At 42.7% G+C, this 13,612-nt stretch overlaps 3 protein-coding genes across 3 annotated transcripts; all 3 read right to left on the bottom strand.

Moving 5' to 3' along the window:
• Positions 1–710: 710 nt before the first annotated feature.
• Positions 711–1,769, bottom strand: LOC136469025 (uncharacterized). Its single transcript, XM_066467376.1, has 4 exons — positions 1,671–1,769; positions 862–1,186; positions 766–792; positions 711–721 (listed from the first exon to the last, which is right to left on the bottom strand). Exons 1-4 carry the CDS (start codon positions 1,767–1,769, stop codon positions 711–713), a joined length of 462 nt encoding a protein of 153 aa, XP_066323473.1.
• A 716-nt stretch (positions 1,770–2,485) lies between these two features.
• LOC136471938 (uncharacterized) lies at positions 2,486–5,332 on the bottom strand. Its single transcript, XM_066469687.1, has 4 exons — positions 4,985–5,332; positions 4,814–4,874; positions 3,782–3,926; positions 2,486–3,049 (listed from the first exon to the last, which is right to left on the bottom strand). The coding sequence occupies exons 1-4, from the start codon at positions 5,211–5,213 to the stop codon at positions 2,798–2,800; spliced, it is 687 nt and encodes a 228-aa protein (XP_066325784.1). The 5' UTR covers positions 5,214–5,332; the 3' UTR covers positions 2,486–2,797.
• A 2,480-nt stretch (positions 5,333–7,812) lies between these two features.
• On the bottom strand, positions 7,813–11,655 carry LOC136471937 (reticulon-like protein B23). Its single transcript, XM_066469686.1, has 4 exons — positions 11,406–11,655; positions 8,915–9,056; positions 8,446–8,515; positions 7,813–8,296 (listed from the first exon to the last, which is right to left on the bottom strand). Exons 1-4 carry the CDS (start codon positions 11,630–11,632, stop codon positions 8,181–8,183), a joined length of 555 nt encoding a protein of 184 aa, XP_066325783.1. The 5' UTR covers positions 11,633–11,655; the 3' UTR covers positions 7,813–8,180.
• Between the last annotated feature and the right edge of the window lie 1,957 nt (positions 11,656–13,612).

Below are 13,612 nucleotides of genomic sequence, written 5' to 3'. Positions count from 1 at the left end.
AAAACAATGGTAAAGACATGAAGGGAAAAAAATTATGTAAATTGAGTAGATTTAGTACCGAAAGGAAAATGCACCAAATAACCTAAAGAAAAGAAGTTGAGATCAGAAAAAATGGGCTGTGCTCCTAAATAGTGTAAGTGATTATGTATGGGCGATTCTGCATATACGAACCTGTTTTACATACGTGGTAAGTAGAATGGAAGTGGAAAGTACATGCAGATGCTTGGCAACACAGAAAGTACCCTGCAGATCCTTGGGCAGCGACCTGACGGCAGGCAGCACAATCGTGGATCTGCAGTTGTTGCAGTGAACGTACGTCTTTCGGGGCAGTGACGGGATACGTTTGCAATCAACGATCTCTAGGATCTTGGGCCGGGAAACGAAACGGAAAGCGCACGCAGAAACAAAACAAACGTTTGCTGAACAAAATTCTGCTTTGATGTTTCCATGCAAAATCATGTACAGAATAACTTTAGAAGGTCCTGGTTCAGTTAAAACTACTCAAACCATCATATGCTTACTACATCAGTATACCTTGACAGAGAAGCTACATGCCTACATGTCCAAAGAACTGGAGACTACTGCAACAGCACCAATTGCAGGAAGCTACACATTATAGCAACCGCACATTCAATCCAACATGTACAGAACTAGCAGGTGACAAGAGACTGAATGGAAACAGTGGCACAGCACTTCAGGAGTTCTAGTCATCAGAAGAAACCTGCAGTTTGAGATAGGATAACATCAGTTACCATAATCTTTCACCTGACAAACCATTTCCAGTTTTTGACACTGAAAGGGCAAGAGCATGAGCTCATATTATTCAGTCAAATGCTTGAATGTCAAAATGGCTTTACTAACCTGACCAAAAGTGAGGGTGCTGGCCTGGCTGTGGCTGCGGCGGCGGCGGCGGTTGGCATTGCCAGCTATCCTCCTCGATGTCCATGGCCATGGGCGCCGCCTGTTCGGAGGCCAATGCTGGTTCTGAAGATCTGCTCCCTGATTCAGTGCTCACGGTGCTGTCATGGAGGACAGCAGCCTCTTGGCCCTGAGTTGGCTGCAGTGGTGACGGTGAGGGCGGCATCAACATGGTTGGCTGCACCTGCACAACAACTGGTGCTGCACCGGCGTCTGCATCTGCCAGTGGTTCCTCTTCTTCCATCATCTCCGGGATCTCTGCCTCATCCTGATGACACCAAGCAAGGGTCGTAAACATGAAACCGTAAGCAAGTGATCTGAGTGTTTAAGGTGCACAATGTTGCTGTCATCATGATCCGCCGTCTGACAGCACAACAATGAGAATTCTTAACTGAATTCGGTATCTTGCCATGTGGATGACATTCCATATGGATCCTGAAACCGCATGCGAACGTGCTAAAGCGTTGTACTTGTACATAGATGCAGGAATATGGAATCCAAAGACAAAATAAGGAGCTTGTTTAGATTGTTATATGCCTTTTGTATACCCTACTATATGAAAGCGTGTCTCTGTAATCAGACTGTGAACGTCTTGCTCAACTAGCATACTGCATATAGTACAGAGTATCAACGCCATCCCATGGCATGCAGAGCCGTTCATAAGATTTTTTTTTCCAAAGAATTTCGCAAGAAACAGTTCAATTCACCAACGAAAAGAAAATCACACCCCCAAACTGTTCCATATGCCATACCTGCAGTTTGATCCTCTTGGGATCAAGGAACAGGGAGAATCCATGGCTGGCCACCTCAGCATCCTTCCTCTTTATGTTCACGGCCACAAGATTAGCCATGCCCCCAAGAAGTCCAAACACTAACAACTCAAAACGACTTGGACAAGCTCAAGCTGCCATTCTCGTAACCTATGATTTGGGTATATAATGAGGCGTTTGGGCCAACTTAATAGCTACCGGGCAAGAGTTGACCAGTAAACCCAAACGACTTGGATCTGGATTAGTGCCTTGCAAATTTAACGATTTTGTGATGTTGACCAGTTTGTAGTTGACTTTTTTTTTGCCTGTTGTGAGCCTGTGATACTTGCCTTTGGTTGGTCATACCTTCGTCGCTTTTATTTTTAGCCTTTCTTCTCTGTCATTGTCTGTGATAAGGAAAAAAAGAAAGAGGCTGTTTATGCTGTGGTTGTCATAGGTATGTTTCAGTTAGTTGAAGGGCTGCTAAGGACAACATAGAAAATCACTAGTAGTGATGATTCTGCACTTGAGCGTATTATTTTGGTCACATGTCATAGTTTTTTTTAGGAAAAAAAAATAGCCTTCCCGTGCTACGCTACTCAGTCAAAAGAAAAAACACTTCATTTGTCAATCTTCACCGGAGATTATTTCTGAAAGCTGCACAAAGGATGGCTAACTAAACCATGAATGCATGACCAGGACTACATGCAGATGCAGTCATATCTTTTTACACGGCTGCACCAAGTCATACAAACTCGTCATGTCTTCAATAGAAATGATGTGCTATGAACGAACAAAGAAAATGCAAGGAACCGCGAAAACAATTTCAATCAACTGGTATATCATAAGGTTCTGGGAAGAAAATGCAACTACAAAATCAATATCGTTTATTCCATCAAACAACTACCCCAAGATATTGTAATTCTCTATTACAACAGTAACAGGGCTGGATTCAGCCCTGGCAGGCGATAAAAATCACCACATGGACTTAACGACATGCTTAACAACAGGTAAAGGATTGCCTCAACTGCCGGTTGTATAATTAGCTCAAAACTCGATTATTTCAAAGTGCCAACCAGATCTGACTCTAACCAATGATTCTTCCCAGAGAACCATGAAGTATCTTTGCACTACTCAGTTGCGCTGACCAGCAGGAACTCCCCTTCACAAACTAGGTCACCACCAACATAAGCTTTTCCTTCCATCTTTGCGAGTCCAAACCTCTTCTGATACTTTGTCAGTGTCATCCTCATGATCAATGTATCCCCAGCAATCACTGGCTTCCTGAACCTAACTTTGTCAATCCCAGCGAAAAAGAAGTTGTCTCGAGATCCACCAACTTCAGGTTGCAGCATCACCAGACCCCCAACCTGGGCCATAGCCTGTGGATAAAGGTACAAATAGTTTCTAATGTGAGTTACTGAATGCAGGCATGCGGTCAACAAGATACAAACTACATGTTAATGCAGGCGACTATAAGCATATCAGCTGGTTTGGGTAATCTACTAGAATATTCTGATTCAGGCCACATTACATAGTAGAAAACAGTAGTATAGATCAAATGGTGTGGCCAGAATGAAAGTTTACACTGCTGAACCTATCAACTGCTACATGTCCATATTTGGGTAGCTATGGCTCACAGTAGTCAGTTTATGTCAGAAAACTCATGACGAAATCAATTCCTATCAGCAGAATGACAAAGAAGAAAAGGCTAAAAGAAAAAAAGAGACATACTATTAATGGAGATATATGTGCCATATGGCAGTGTACTATGTGCATATAATAACTGAGACAAACAAAAACTTCCATTGAACTCGACATAAAGCCTACTCATATGAAAAAATTGCATAACTTAAAATTATTGTTTATTTATGCAACTTCTAAAAGACTGTAGAAAAAAGAAGAAAAAAAGGGCAAATTATGATCATGGCCATCCCAACATCATATGAAGTCATGGTGGACATAATCTCAGGATGAAATATTACAACCATCCTTCAGTGGACCGAGAATTGGTTATCCCCTCTGGTGATGTTGTAAGGAGAATTAAATTATATCAATTATCAGTAAGATCCAGACCGTAAACATGATCAGCAACACAGTGAATTGGTGCATACCTCGACCATGAGGACACCAGGCATTATAGGGCGTTCAGGAAAATGTCCTGGGAAGAAGTTATCATTTATCGTAACATTCTTGATCCCCACCGCATATTCTCCAGCCTTGTATTCAATTACTCTATCAACCAAAAGGAATGGGAACCTAACATGCATACCCACATGCATAGGTATTAGATAGTTCAAAAGCAATACACACCAAACAAGTGCATAGTTATTTCAATGATAATGCTTATAGATCTCTAAATCACAACACGTCATGAAATCAAAGGGCCATGGTACTCGATTTCCATTTTGGATACTCAACATTTCAACACCCTTTTCAGTAGCAAGTAAAACTTGTTGCAGATATGCATGAGATTCCAGGGTACAGTTGCATATAGTACGACAACACAGATCAAATGTCTGGAATCCATAAAGAAATACAGCTAAAGTACTATGTATCAGGGGTCGATATGGAGATGGAGTTGTGGCGACTACAGCAGCCTCCAGAGCTAACAGTAGTGAAGTTGCAGCAGCCCTTGCCCCTTGGTGTTTTGTGCCAAAATTCTACTTTGCACTTTCCAGTAAGCAATCGGCTGAAATTGCACTACATTTCAGGTTTGCATCAACTATCCACCTTGCCTGTCATCACATTTTCTCATTCTTTCTTTCCATTGTTTAGAAACAAACTGACTCTACATCAGCTCACAAGGAGACCAAACCGCTAATCTATCCTCATTATCTCAATGCTTGAGCTCCAAACCTTGAAATACCTCTTAAAAATGTGTAGAATTATGCTATATGCACACGGGCCTCTAGTCCTCTACAAGACTACAACTGCAGAGATCTAGAGGTGCGCAGCAGCAGAGATAAAGCACTGTATGCTCATATTTGCAAAGGAATGGACCACCACTTCTGGTAGGTCAACGTATGGTCAAAGTTTCAATTATTTCAAGGTGTTGCATCAGCCTAAGAGCTGTGTCGTGCGATTACAGTGCCGAACATGTTTGAGCAATCCCAAGAGCAAGGAAGCAAGCGACCGGCACTCACCTGTGGGGGAGGATCTCACGGATCTGGTTGATGTCCATGACGCTCGGGAAGGGAGGGAACCCTGCAGCACACAACCATGAAGCAGCGCGAAAGCTTTAGAGAAACCAAATCAGCAGGAATGCACAGACGAGACGAGACGGGTGGAGGCATGAGGAGAGGAAAGGGGCCGACTTTTCTCGATGGGGACCGCCTCCGGCGCCGTCTCCACGCTGTCGCCATCCGAAGCGCGGCGAGCGGCGAGGAGGCGGCGCGGCGCCCGCGCCGGTGCCGGTGCCGCCGCGACGGACGCGGAGAACGCGCGCCGGGGCAGGGCCAGGTGGCGCGCGGCGGCGCGGGCGGCCGGGAGCAGGGGCGCCGCGCGGCAGGCCGCGGCGGATCTGGGCACGGTGGCGGCCTCCATCGGCGCGGCGCGGTCGCGGACGGCACGATGCGCGGGGGGAGCAGCGAGCGCGAGGCGAGCAGGTGGAGAAGATGGCGATAGGAACGAGGATGGCAAAGGCCGAGGGGAGCGACCGAGGTTTTGTAGGGGCTTTGCTTTGGGAACTCCGTTTTCAGGTTGCTGGTTTTGGTTTGCTTTGCTCTCCAGTTGGCTTTTGCTATTTCATTCTGTCACTAGGGCCTTGTTTAGATGACCCCTAAATTCCAAGTTTTTTCACTCTCTCTTCATCATATCAATTTTTAGCCGCTTGCATAGAGCATTAAATGTAGGTAAAAAAAATAACTAATTGCACAGTTTAGTTGAAAATCACGAGATAAATCTTTTGAGCCTAGTTGGTCCACGATTGGACAATATTTGTCAAATAAGACGAAAGTGATACTATTCATCGAGTTGCAAAAAGTTGCAATCTAAACATGGCCTAGCTACATATATTTTGTCAACAAATTTCCATAGAGATTTCAGGCTCATTTCTTTGGTATAAGTTACAGTGATACTCTATAAATTAGAGCATGTCTGATACCGGCGCTAATTGCTAGTTAGCTAAAATTAGTCCCAGTGCATCTAAACATGAGGGCTAATTTTTTATGTCTTCAGCTAGTTGTTAGCCAACTAACTAGCCAACCATAGCTAATTTAAGCTAATTTTTAAACCAATTAGTAACTAGCTCTAGCTCTTCCAGAAAAGCCCATAATGGAAGCGGGGTAGAAATGGCTAGTTGGACAATAAGATACCCATATTATACGTAGTTTGAACAAAGCCCTTTTTGACCGGTTATTTACATTCTTTTGAATTTTGTTAGAGATTACTCAATAATTTCTTAGATATAGGAGATGCCACTAGTTAAATACAAAGAAAAAACCTCAATCATATGCTAGCCAATAATAACATACTCACGGTAGAGGGTACGGATTGTCCCATAAATCCTTTGAATTGTGAGTGGAAATGAGTAATTTACCCATCGACACAACGGATTTAGGTCTCTTAATCCTTGCCTTCAAAAAGCACCAAACAAAAGTAAAGATATGGCAAAGCAATTGCTTTCAACTTAGTTAGTTTTCCCATAGATAATTTTTAACAAATGAGCCTTCCAAGACTCATCATAAATTTTTATAGATAAAACCATTATCTGAATCCTTTTTCTCTTTCTAACTTTCCTCCTTTCAAAGTAACATAGTTTGCCCAGAATTCATGTCCTCCATTGGTGCGAACAAGAATGAGAGCCCTCCCCTATTGCCACGTGGCTTAATCCCGATCACATTCCTAAAGCAATAACTAGAGCAAATAATTAAAAGAGTACTTCCACCACAAGCAACGAAAAACACGCTCAGCTGATCCTCACTCGACGGCTCCGTGCTTGCTCAGAAAAAAGTCCAAACCACTCAAAAAATAGATCTTTTTTTTTCTACCTTTACAGCTCACTCTGTTATTCCACTGACACCACACATATTTAAACTCTAAGGACCACTTTGGTAAGGCATATGGAAGCATGACTCCATTAAAGACCTCTTTGGTAAAGCCTAAAAAAAGCTTCAAAATAACACTGGGAACATAACTCCAGTAAAGTACTGGACCCCTTTGGTAAGGCTTCTAGGCAGACAACACTAGTAGCCTTAGAAAAAAAGTTTACGTTCCAGTGTAAGAGAGCTATCATCGAAGCTAATATTTCTTCAACCGAGACACACTGCCATCTTCTTCTCCGTCGATCCCACCACTATCCTTGGTCCCCTATCTCTATTCTTAAAATCAACACCCATGTATTTCTCTGTCTGTAGTGGCCCTGAGCAGCTTGACCTCGCCACAATGCTATCCGAGTTCGCTGCTTTGCGTTTGTGTCAAACGAACCTAGAGGCTCTTCTGCAAGAGCTTCTCACTGAGGGTACGGTTTGCTGTGACTTGGAGCTTTCGTGCCGACATGGACCCAGGGAAGGCCTAAAAAAAGCTGACTCCTTAAGGTAGCTCCAACAACTGGTTTTTAAGCTAGCTCTAAGTATTTTTCGTATATTTTAATAGAAGAGAGATAAAAGCTAGCTCTTAATCAAGAGCTAAGCTCTTGCACATATTTTAAAGTTGTGTGCGAGTGTCATGTGAAGCTATTTAGGTTAAAGCTATATGCTAAAAATTAGCAGTATTGGAGAAGTTAGCTTAGAGTTAGTACCATTACGCACGCCCTAACAAACGGATACCAAAAACAGCTTTTCCTGAAGCCACCACCGAGTCAGAACCCTTTTAAAACTAGGAGCCTGGAAAAAATGATAATAAAAAACAACCTTCTACCGGCTCCTGTCAAGGATACTCTCAAAAGCTATTTTGCTAAACTTCGACTAGAGAAGCAGGAACTAGAGCTGAAGTTATTTTACGGCATATTCGCTGGTTGATTTCTGGACTGATAAACCAGGTTAGTACTAGATTATGTTGTGAAAAAAAAATACTGTTGACTGACTGATAAGTCTTGACTGAACCAACAAGTGAACAGGCTGTTAGAAGGAGCTAGAACCCTACCCAGCTGGTCTTAAATCTGTCAAGCAAATAGGATAACGCCTCGAAATGCGTGAAAGTCGGATCTTTATTAGATTACACGAACAACGCAATCTCATAGCCCATCCTGTATTCTGCAACTGCAGTTTCAGCTACAGGTGATAACCGTTACAGGCAAAACACACCATCAGGCCACACCATCTCACGACCAACCATGTGAAGCCAGAGAGATCTGCAATGAGCTCCGAAAACATACAAGGTGCATCACTGGCATCTGGTAAGTTGCAAACGTGTCATATATACAAAGATCATTACTCCATTGCTAAACACTGGATACAGTTGTGATACCGTAGGGCAGCCATAGATGCTATAGTAAAAGCTATTAGCCTGCAAGGACCATATACAGAAAGTGGAAGAAAAGAAAAACTCCACAATCCATGTACATGTGGAAAATCACGTGGTATCCTGAGTACCGCCCAAAGAATCCCTTCCCACAGGGACCCAAGAAGGGAGCTGATCAAACAGATCGGTGCTTTGTGCAAACATGTAGAGGCAGAAGATGCATAGGGCTAGGAACAGCAACAAAACAGAGAATCATTAGCCATCATTCTTAATTAGAGCTTAATTTCTCATATAGAAAAAAAGTTTTAAACAAAGCATATACACAACAAACAGAGAGCAGGACAGCAGGGGAAGGGTTAGTTTGCTGTGTTATTACCAGCATAAGCAACAGCAGCGCCTGACACCACCCTTCCCAAAGCTGCTAGAAAATACAATGTAAAAACCACCTGCAAGGTTGTAGATCAGTGTAAGGCACAATAAGTAAGCACGACACGAAGGAGGACCAAGCTTATTTTTTTTTGTACAAAATGGTTGTGGATCAGTGCAAGCCAGAGAACATGAAGTTGGTAATTAGCAGATCAATCAAAACCACACAAACCGAAACACACACACACACACACACACACTAAAAACGACATGAAGAGCTTTGCTTCTTTTCTCTACTCCATTTGCATGCCACACAACAGCTCAGGAAAAATGCGAACTCACTAGCTAAAATCCTTCAAATGCCAACAAGTTGTAGGTTTAACAAGCATGAGCTAGCAACACATAAATATAATAGAACCTCAACATTTTTTTGTCTCAATCCTCAGGGACAACATATAAAGTCAGTTTTGAGAGCCTACCTTGAAAAACAGCTTCTTGTCATGTCCAGTTGCAGCCACTCTTAATACAGATTCAGCAGCTCCTATCGTGTTGGCCAAGGATGCAACTATGCTATTTGCCATCTCCTGAGAGGTCTGCCATTCAAGAGGATCCACAGGCACCCTGCATGCAAATTCATTAAAGACAAAATAAGGCACTGCAATACCAATTTCCATTTGTATAAATCATAAACCACAGGTATTTCGTAAGAAAGGTTTAACTAAAATGATGGCGGCTGTCATTGTTTAATTGACCAATGACTTTGCCAGTTGCCAATTGTTGCCAACATCAGAACTACTTTATTCAGGAAAACAACAATAACATACCATCCAATATAATATGGTACAGCATAGCCCTATTTTTGAAAACAAGCCTACTGTTTTATTCACTAGTATACTTGAGGATAAATCTTAAGAAGCAGGAAATTAGTACCAGCAGAAAGAAAGCACCAACACTTCAAACGTCAGTAATACAGTATTAAATTTAACAGGAATACATCCAAGTTAAACTTAGTATTCAGCACAATTTTTAGTTGGTAAGAAGCACCCCAAGAAAGTGAATCAGATCAGGTAGTGATGGGTAGTTGCCATATTCAAATTTTCTAATCAATCTGGTGTGAAAAAACAAATATATTGTAATTGATTTATTTACAATAGTTAAGAACTGGTGCAAAAGTATTCCAATACTAGGAATTTGGTAAAATTCTTGCCAGGGTATGAAAATGTAAGCAAGCTAATGCTGCCTTATACACTGATATTTTTGGCATTATCCCCACAATGAAGAGATTATGGAATTTTCTTGTTTCAAAACTCAAGGAAAATAAATGAAATGCGGTGGCTGATTAAGTCATTCTATTTTGCAATTTTGTGTGTTTCACATCAACCCTTTTTAGTACTTTTAATGTGCTCTAGCATGTTCATTCTGTATTACAAGTATGATGATGTTGGTTCTAGACAGCAAAGTCGGTTGGTAGCACCAAGTTTACCATACAACAAGCAAAGTGGTATATTTGATCAAATTTATACAACAAGCAAACCGGTTGCAAGTATCTTACACTCGTATAGGGCATTTCATATTCATACCTATGGACTTTTCCCCAGAATATTATAATTGGAGACCATAGTTGATTTGCTCTATTTACTTACCTATCCCTTTTCATCCTTTCCCCAGTTTTGAACAGCCTACTAGCCACCAGCAGCTTATACTCCCACTAGCCAACATACTCCTACGTGGACGAAGAAATCAAGAATCCTAGCCAAGCTACATGCCATCTAAAGAGCGTACCCAGTGCAGAGAGCTCCCGCTCTGTGCGGGGTCTGGGGAAGGGTGTCAGTGGCAAGCGTTACCCTCGCTTGTGCAATGCGAGGAGACCGCGACTCGAACCCGGGACCTTCCGGTCACCGGCGGTAAGACTCTACCGCTTGCACCAGGCCCGCACAGGCGGCCAAGCTACATGCCATCTAGCAGATATAAATTCCTAGGGGCCAGAGGGAGCAGCTCTAAAATTATGAGTTCCTTTATTCCACACTAGCTATAAGCTGCCTTCGAAGATTTTCAGGAGCTTACTGATTAGTGACCATTTTTTCCCCAGGGAATACAGTAAAAGCACGAAGTAGTAGTAGTGTTGGTAGGGAAAGAGAAACCAACAGTCAGTAATGCTGCATTAGCAACAGGAATAAATAGATATCAGTTTGAAGTGTTGAGTTGGTAAAAAACCCTTGAGAAGGTGAATCAGATGAGTGCCGATGGATGTGATTGATAGTTGATGAATTCTATTCAAATTAGTTTGCAATCCCAAAGCATCCAGAAGCAATAGTACTATCCTTCAGAAGTGGTGCAGCCACACCAAGGAATGGCCGAATGGGTTATTATCTAGGATGGATATGAAAATGCAAGCAACCTAACTCCAGCCAAGCGCCTAAAGCCCATGCTCTTTTAGTTATTCTCATGTGCTTTATGTTTGTGTACAAGTGTATATTCTCTAATCAAGCAACCTGCTGTAGGTTTCTACACATAACAAAATCAGTTGTTACTTTTAAGCTTACCAACAAAACAGAAATTCGATACAGCATTATTTCAGTTCTACGGTTCTACCACCAAGAAAATCGGGCACAGGGCACAGGTGTTATAGACATGTCTGGCCTACTTCATACCAATAAGCATTTTCCCAAATGATTCCTGAAATTGAGGAAATATAGTTGAATAGCCCCTCTTTATTTGCCTACCTCCTTTCCCCTTTTGTTGCATCATCTACTAGCCATAAGCTACAACTACCAGAATCATCTACTACTAGCCTGCTACTGTGAGCCGAGAAATCAAAGATTCCTGCTGGACAAACCACCACACCTAACAATCGTCATAAGTTCATAAACAGCGACCAAGCTGAACCAACAACACAAGAAATACATAATTGCTTCGATTGGAGCGCGGAACTAGCAGAAGGAAGCGGAGGATAAAGAAAGGGGAGCTCACGAGATGTGGAGGTGGCGGAAGAGGAGGCCGAGGATGGAGAGCGAGCAGAGGAGGACGAGGAGCACGTCGGCGGTGAGGGACACCGCGCTGGCTCGCCGCACCGCGCAGTGGTAGTAGACCAGCCCCCCGCACACCGCGCCCACCGCCCACCGGCCGGCCCCCGTTCCCCCTCCGCCTCCGCTCCCTCTCGTCGCCGCGGAGTCCCCGTCGCTGCCGGTGGGGTCCATGGGCGCGTCTGGTGCCCGGCTTCTTGGACCTGTTTGGCTCATAATGAGACTGAAGCTGTTTTGTTGGGTTAAGCTATCTCAAAAAAAAAAAACACCTAAAATAAGGACCTGTTTGGTAGGGCTCCTCTCCGGCTCCGGCTCCGGCTCTGGCTCCTCCAGAGGAGCCCTGCTAAACGTTTTTTTGGAGGAGCCGTTTTTCAGTAAAAAACAGAGGAGCCGGAGCCGTTTTAGAGGAGCCACAATTTGTGGCTCCTCCAAAACGGCTCCGGCTCCTCCGGAGGAGCCGTGCCAAACAAGCCCTAAGACTCATTCGTCATTTGAGCAGCGTTATATGCAAAAGGTTCAATAACTATTCGACATCTTCTCCAACAACCAGACTCAAAAGAAAATCTTTTTTATAAATGAGTTTTCAGGAGAGAGGATGTCCATATTTGAGTTGTGCCTCTCAGATAACCTAAAATAGGTCTCCCCCATAAAAACTCTGTTGGAGGCTAATTTTGGGTCTCTGCTATCCATTTTGGATTTGGGTGCCCATATAGGTTTTTTATCGAAGACAGTCTTACTAGCCCTTAGGTAGGGTCTAGACGTAAGACGTAACGTTTTGGGGTGCTATATCAGATGTTACATGGGACGTTGTATGGGGTATTCGGATACTAATAAAAAATAAATTATAGAATTCGTCAGTAAACCACGAGACGAATTTATTAAGCCTAATTAATCTGTCATTAGCACATGTGTTACTGTCAAATTATGGACTAATTAGGCTTAAAAGATTCGTCTCGCAAAGTAGTCGCAATATGTACAATTAGTTATTTTTTTGTCTATATTTAATAATTTATGTATGTGTCCAAATATTCGGTGGGATAAGATAAAAATTTTGATGGAGAAACTAAACAAAGGCTTAAGTAATATATTTCGCTTGCTGGGCCTAGTTCCACATGTGCCGTGGACAAGTCGACAACCAAGTTTTCATTTGCTAAAAAAAACCAAGTTTTTCAGAACGCTCTGCGTGAAAGTACTTTTAATGACAGATTTGGTTGTTTTTTTTTCATTTTACTTAACTTGGCAGTTGAATAAATATACTGTATTGGTCAAAGTTTGAGCAAAAGACCAATTAATGGTGTCATATGCTTAGAAACGACGGGGTACATTTTTAGGAAATGATTTATTGAGTACAACCGTTTATGTACAACTTAGTGAATGCGATTGTACAAGTGAAGCATCCAATACATTGAAAACTGCATTCAAATGATTTTTATTAAAGATTGGATTTCCAGTTGTACATGAATGGTGGGTGGTTATGTCTACTGGCTGGTTGCTCATGCATTGCAATGGATTTCTAGTAAAACCTACAACTTCAGTTTATTTACCTATAGATATAGAGTTAACACCGCCTATTGTTTCCACAAATTGGCTGAAGTCGATCTTCATAGGCGGGTGCTCCATCTGTTGATCATGTCTCTATAGAAGTCGATTTTTAGTGATGGGTGGATTTATAATCGGCCTTAGAAATTGATGTAGGGGCGGTTGCAACTATAGTGGCGTGAGGCGCGAAGGGTTGGCTAGTGGGCGTGGTGAGTCGGGTGCTGGCCCTTGGCCTGGGCGGCAGCGAGTGTGGGCAGCGTGAGGCACGAAGGGCTGTAAGGTGAGCGCAGCGAGTTGGCACCGGTATTTGCCCTTCGCTCGGACGACATGTTGAGCTTGGGCGGTGCAAGGCACAAAGGGTGACAAGGAGAATGCGCGCAGCCGGAACAAAGAAATAAGAGAAAGGGGAGGCAAGAAGAATAAAGTGATAGTGACAAAAATGTCATTCATTGTCTATCAACTCTTGGAAAATATTATTATAATGGGTATGGTGTCTTTCAGTAAATTTGTCACAAACCATAGTGTTTACAAGCAAATTGAACTTTATTCCGTGCCTACTGGTCACACGACGTCACTTTCAGTATCCTATAGCAAGTTTTGCTCATAGTATTTTAC

The sequence above is a fragment of the Miscanthus floridulus genome, chromosome 8, assembly GCF_019320115.1.
Source record: "Miscanthus floridulus cultivar M001 chromosome 8, ASM1932011v1, whole genome shotgun sequence".
Classification (NCBI taxonomy): Eukaryota; Viridiplantae; Streptophyta; class Magnoliopsida; order Poales; family Poaceae; genus Miscanthus; species Miscanthus floridulus.
The sequence above is the reverse complement of the archived record's forward strand: the minus strand, read 5'-3'. Positions and strand labels throughout refer to the sequence as shown.

What these genes read in the sequence shown, in the direction of transcription:
- LOC136469025 (XM_066467376.1), bottom strand. Translation starts at nt 1,769, where the DNA reads ATGGCTAATCTTGTGGCCGTGAACATAAAGAGGAAGGATGCTGAGGTG. An exon ending in CCAAGAGGATCAAACTGCAG is followed by an intron (nt 1,187 to 1,670) that starts GTATGGCATATG and finishes TGGTGTCATCAG; the next exon opens with GATGAGGCAGAGATCCCGGA. An exon ending in GCACCCTCACTTTTGGTCAG is followed by an intron (nt 793 to 861) that starts GTTAGTAAAGCC and finishes TTGCCCTTTCAG; the next exon opens with TGTCAAAAACTGGAAATGGT.
- LOC136471938 (XM_066469687.1), bottom strand. Translation starts at nt 5,213, where the DNA reads ATGGAGGCCGCCACCGTGCCCAGATCCGCCGCGGCCTGCCGCGCGGCG. An exon ending in GGCGGTCCCCATCGAGAAAA is followed by an intron (nt 4,875 to 4,984) that starts GTCGGCCCCTTT and finishes TGTGTGCTGCAG; the next exon opens with GGTTCCCTCCCTTCCCGAGC. An exon ending in CTGGTGTCCTCATGGTCGAG is followed by an intron (nt 3,050 to 3,781) that starts GTATGCACCAAT and finishes CTTTATCCACAG; the next exon opens with GCTATGGCCCAGGTTGGGGG.
- LOC136471937 (XM_066469686.1), bottom strand. Translation starts at nt 11,632, where the DNA reads ATGGACCCCACCGGCAGCGACGGGGACTCCGCGGCGACGAGAGGGAGC. An exon ending in TTCCGCCACCTCCACATCTC is followed by an intron (nt 9,057 to 11,405) that starts GTGAGCTCCCCT and finishes ATTTGCATGCAG; the next exon opens with GGTGCCTGTGGATCCTCTTG. An exon ending in CGCTGCTGTTGCTTATGCTG is followed by an intron (nt 8,297 to 8,445) that starts GTAATAACACAG and finishes TGCTGTTCCTAG; the next exon opens with CCCTATGCATCTTCTGCCTC.